Below are 5,270 nucleotides of genomic sequence, written 5' to 3'. Positions count from 1 at the left end.
ATCTTAGGTTTGTGTGTTTGACACATCTAGTTCAGGAGACAGGTGACTTTCATAGAAAGGAACCAAAACTTTCCATTTTCTCAGATTGACTGACCTGTCATACTTTGTCACTAACAGTCAATCCAACATCCTAAACTGTAGAAGATGATATCATTGCATCTTAAGCTGTTGAAGAAAGTCATCTTGTCTAATGGGCATGAGCTAGCAAGCTCTTACCTTTGGTCTTCTCATCAGAGCTGAATTTAAATTCCTCACCTTCTTTACTCCATGATTAATGTCTAATACCCTGTTTTCACACAACCTTATCAAGGTATTTCTTTGGAAAGAGTGGTGTAGCAGATTTCCCTACCCCTTTCAAAAGGATCTCTGTTTCTATCTCTGTCTTTTTGTTTTGGTCTTTCTGTCTTTCTCTCTCTTCCTCCTCCTCCAACTTGCACTCATGCTGGCAGATAAAGTTAAGGGTTTTCCAGAGGGATGGTCAAGCACTACAACAAATTCTTTCAGGCTTGTAGGACTCATCCTGATGAGGAGCTATAGTTCTAGCACTCAGTCACCCAAATACATGAACTCTAAATTAAACATTTTCTAAACAAAAAGCAAAGCAAGGATAATTAGAAGATGAAATTCCACTCACAGACCTAAAACACACTCTTCTGCCAATGCACACAGTGTCTTTAAGGGAGAATGGGCACAAAGTACCATGGGAGTGATGTATATGGGTGGGAATGTGGATCCAGTACACCCTTATAATTCTGTAAGGGTTTTCACATCCTTCTATTTATTCATTTATTTTTATTGAGAATAGTCCACACAGAATAGAAACACAGAAGAAAAACAACTGCTTGATCACATGGGTTGATGGGGATTTGATTGGGGATATAGACTCTAAATGATCACCCTAGTGCAAATATCAATAATATGGAAATAGGTCTGGATCAATAATACATGTAAAACCTAATAGAATTGCTCGTTGTCTACAGGAGGGAGGTGGGAGGAGAGGAGGGAAAGAACATGAATCTTGTAACCATGGAAATATATTCTAAATTAATTAAATAAATAAAATTTTCAAAACAGAGAATAGTCCACACAAAGTTTCCCTGATTGGCATTAGACCAATGATTCAGCTCCAAAGCTGGTTGTTTTATGACTAAACTCTTCAACCAGTAAATTGAACTGCTATTCTGATAGACTGGGCTACTCTACCCTGATGGGCTAAGTTCTCCTCTTGCTTCCAAGGTAGTGCTGCATCATAGACTCTTTCAGAAAGAACAAAGACTCTTAGCTTGGGATTTGTAGCATTTACCTCATTCTGTTCCTTTGTTTGGGCTCTGAAGGATTTTGTGAATCTTAAAAACTACTCAGACTGTATTTTAGAAGATTTGATTTAGATATTTCCTTATTGTAACAATGGAGATACTTGGTCTAACAAGAATCAGGAATGTCTTGGGAACTTTACATTATTCCACCCATACTTAGGCATACTTTAGGGGAATATAAAGTTGTAAACTCCTGATTGAACAATGAAGGTACTTAACTCATACTTATAGTAAAGCTAGAACCTTAAGCTGTCTATTTTTAGATCTAATACAAAACGGTGTTAAGTACCTGTAAAGGTTAAATTAATCACAAAAAGGTCAAGTAACTCACAAAAAGCAAGCTTAACAAAGAAGTGTAAAGTACCTCAAGAAGATATCATCTAATCAGAGAAAGTGAGGACTAAAGAGTGGTGAGAACTAAGAATGGGCAGTCCTGGAAAAAATCATCTACTGTGATTGGTAGATGTGAAAATTTAGGGGAGGTGACATAAGAGAACATTCTCTTTAAAAGAAGGCTAAGAAGAGGGCAAGCAACCCAGGGAGAGAGAGAGGGACATTGAGAGAACAAGGAGGAGGAAGGAGAGAAAATGGCGTCCACGGACTATAGTACCTACAGTCAAGCTGCAGCCCAGCAGGACTACAGTGCTTATGCAGCCCAGCCAGCTCAAGGATATGCACAGACCACCCAGGCATGTGGGCAACAAAGTTATGGAGACTATGAGCAGCCTACTGATGTCAGCTATACACAGGCTCAAACAACTGCGATGTATGGGCAGACTGCGTATGCAACCTCTTATGGACAGCCTCCAACAGGTTATACTACACCAACCTCACCTCAGGCTTACAGTCAGCCTGTCCAAGAATATGGCCCGGGGGCCTACGATACCACCACTGCTACAGTTACGACCACCCAAGCATCCTATGCAGCCCAATCTGCATATGGCACCCAGCCTGCTTACCCAACCTATGGGCAGCAGCCAGCAAGACCCCAGGATGGTAGCAAGCCCGCTGAGACTAGTCAGCCTCAATCTAGTACAGCAGGCTACAGCCAACCCAGCCTAGGATACGGGCAGAGCAACTACAGTTACCCACAGGGGCCCGGCAGCGACCCCAGGCAGCCAGTCACTGCACCTCCTTCCTATCCTCCAACCAGCTATTCCTCTACCCAGCCGACTAGTTACGATGAGAGCAGTTACTCCCAGCAGAATACCTATGGGCAGCAGAGCATTTATGGACAGCAGAGTGGCTATGGTCAACAGCCCCCCACGAGTGGGCCCCCCCAAACTGGATCCTACAGCCAGGCTCCAAGTCAATCTAGCCAACAGAGCAGCAGCTACGGGCAGCAGAGTGCCTTCCAGCAGGACCATCCCAGTAGCATGGGTGTATATGGGCAGGAGTCTGGAGGCTTTTCCGGATCTGGAGAAAACCAGAGCATGAGTGGCCCTGATGACCCGGGCAGGGGAAGAGGGGGATTTGATTGTGGAGGCATGAGCAGAGGTGGGCGGGGAGGAGGGGGAGGAGGACACGGTGGAATGGGCAGCGCTGGAGAGCGAGGTGGCTTCAGTAAGCCTGGTGGACCTATGGAAGAAGCACCAGACCTTGACTTGGGCCCACCTGTAGATCCAGATGAAGACCCTGAAAACAGTGCAATTTATGTACAGGGCCTGAACGAAAGCGTGACTGCTGATGAGCTGGCAGACTTTTTCAAACAGTGTGGGGTTGTCAAGATGAACAAAAGGACTGGGCAGCCGGTGATTAACATTTACTTAGACAAGGAAACCGGGAAACCCAAAGGAGATGCCACCGTGTCCTATGATGACCCACCTACTGCAAAGGCTGCAGTAGAATGGTTTGATGGGAAAGATTTCCAAGGGAGCAAACTCAAAGTGTCTCTTGCTCAGAAGAAACCTCCAATGAACAGCATGCGAGGTGGTATGCCACCCCCTGAAGGCAGAGGGGTGCCTCCCTCTCTCCGAGGAGGTCCTGAAGGACCAGGGGGGCCAGGAGGTCCCATGGGTCGAATGGGAGGCAGAGGAGGAGACAGGGAAGGTTTTCCACCAAGAGGACCCAGGGGTTCCCGTGGAAACCCCTCAGGAGGAGAAAATGTCCAGCACAGAGCAGGGGATTGGCAGTGCCCTAATCCAGGCTGCGGAAACCAGAATTTTGCCTGGAGAACAGAGTGTAATCAATGCAAGGCCCCTAAGACAGAGGGCAGAGGTGGCCCCGGTGGCATGAGGAGTGGCAGAGGTGGGCTCATGGACCATGGTGGGCCTGGCGGTATGTTCCGAGGAGGCCGAGGTGGAGACAGAGGCGACTTTCGGGGAGGTCGAGGCATGGACCAAGGGGACTTTGGTGGAGGAAGAAGAAGAGGCCCTGGGGGTCCTCCCAGACCTCTCATGGAGCAAATGGGTGGCAGAAGAGGAGGGCATGGCAGGCCTGGAAAAGGTGAGCGTCGCCAGGAGCGCAGAGACCGGCCCTACTAGGTGCAGAAACCCCGCAGAGCTGCATTTACTACCAGATTTATTTTTTAAAACAGAAAAATGTTTTAAATTTACAATTCCATATTTATAATGTTGGTCACAACATTATGATTATTCCTTGTCTGTAATAAGTTAAATGGTAGTGCCCTGAGTTTCTTTTCCTTCTTTTAAGATGGTTACTTAACAAAGACTAAACCAATTAAACCAATGAGAAACCATTGTTGTGAGCATGCTCAAATATCATTGTGTGGAGACCCAGGAGAACTAACTGTAACGATGTTAATGGTTGTGATGTTTTTTTATTTTTTTAATAAAATTCCAAATGTTTATAAATGTAAAAAAAAAAAAGAAGGCTAAAAGTCAGTTCAAGAGATTAGTCTGAACTCAGTTCAGGATATTGAGTTCAGTGGAAGACTGGAACCCAGCTTGGAGATGGTCTCATGGTGAGTGAAAAGACTGACTCCCTTACCCTTAGGCTCAGGGAGGCCACTTTGGCCAAGGCCTTTAACTACTGCCTGGCTTAACCTGAGCCAGAGCAGTTTAAATTAATTCTCTCTGTCTCTGTCTTTCTCTCTCTCTCTCTCTCTCTCTCTCTCTCTCTCTCTCTCTCTCTCTCTCTCTCTCTCTCTCCTTAATTCCTTCTCTTTCTATTAATTAAAATCTCCATAATTCCCAGCTGACTTGAGTATTTTATTATTTTGGTAATCATCCCTGGTGACCAAATCATTTAGATTTAAATCAAAACACTAAAATTATCCTTACAGTTTTGGTGTTTACAATTTTCCCATCCCAGATAGGAGTTATCAGTGGCAAGAAAGACAGACAGACAGAACAGAGACAGAGACAGAAGACAGAGTGACAGACAAAGAGACAGAGAGAGATATAGATCTTCCTTTAGCATTCATTCAGCTACCCTAGGCAACAAGTAGTGGTTCAAAAAATGGTAAAGTCTTTTATTTTTTCTACCAGATTCTGAGCTATCTTCTTAGAGTTATCCATAATTGGGCCTCTTCAGTGAGAGATGTGACTTCTGATCCATGATGAATAACTACATTCTTATTTCTGCTGCCTAAGCCATAAACAAGCAATATTACATTCGTTCAACAATCCCAAAATGGTTCTGAGATTCAGGATTTTCAAAACATTAATTCCAAAATCCTCATGTTAGTTATATTCAGAATAGATGCTGAGAAACAGGATATTGCTGCCATCTTTCTCATGAGTAAGTGCCCTCTCTTGAAGGCTGCTTGCTTAACTCATGTATCAAATATATGTCTCAGATTTGTTTTTGTCTTTGTCTTTTTCAAATCACAAAATTATAAAAATGTTAAAGGGACACTCCAAAATAGAACATTCCACCCTTTTAGACAGTTTAAATAATACAATTACTAAAAAAAATAGAATTGCCATTTATTCTTTCACCTATATAGTATATAGAGTCTTGATGATATCATTATCACCATAAACAACAATA

At 43.6% G+C, this 5,270-nt stretch overlaps 1 protein-coding gene across 1 annotated transcript; it reads left to right on the top strand.

Annotated features, from left to right (window-relative positions):
• The first annotated feature begins 1,843 nt into the window (after window positions 1-1,843).
• LOC100030020 (RNA-binding protein EWS-like) lies at window positions 1,844-3,825 on the top strand. Its single transcript, XM_056813570.1, has one exon. The coding sequence runs from the start codon at window positions 1,904-1,906 to the stop codon at window positions 3,797-3,799; it is 1,896 nt and encodes a 631-aa protein (XP_056669548.1). The 5' UTR covers window positions 1,844-1,903; the 3' UTR covers window positions 3,800-3,825.
• The last annotated feature ends 1,445 nt before the right edge of the window (window positions 3,826-5,270 follow it).

This window comes from Monodelphis domestica, chromosome 1 (assembly GCF_027887165.1).
Source record: "Monodelphis domestica isolate mMonDom1 chromosome 1, mMonDom1.pri, whole genome shotgun sequence".
Lineage (NCBI taxonomy): Eukaryota > Metazoa > Chordata > Mammalia > Didelphimorphia > Didelphidae > Monodelphis > Monodelphis domestica.
The sequence above is the reverse complement of the archived record's forward strand: the minus strand, read 5'-3'. Positions and strand labels throughout refer to the sequence as shown.

Excerpts from the sequence above, each read along its gene's own strand:
- LOC100030020 (XM_056813570.1), top strand. The coding sequence starts at position 1,904 with ATGGCGTCCACGGACTATAGTACCTACAGTCAAGCTGCAGCCCAGCAG.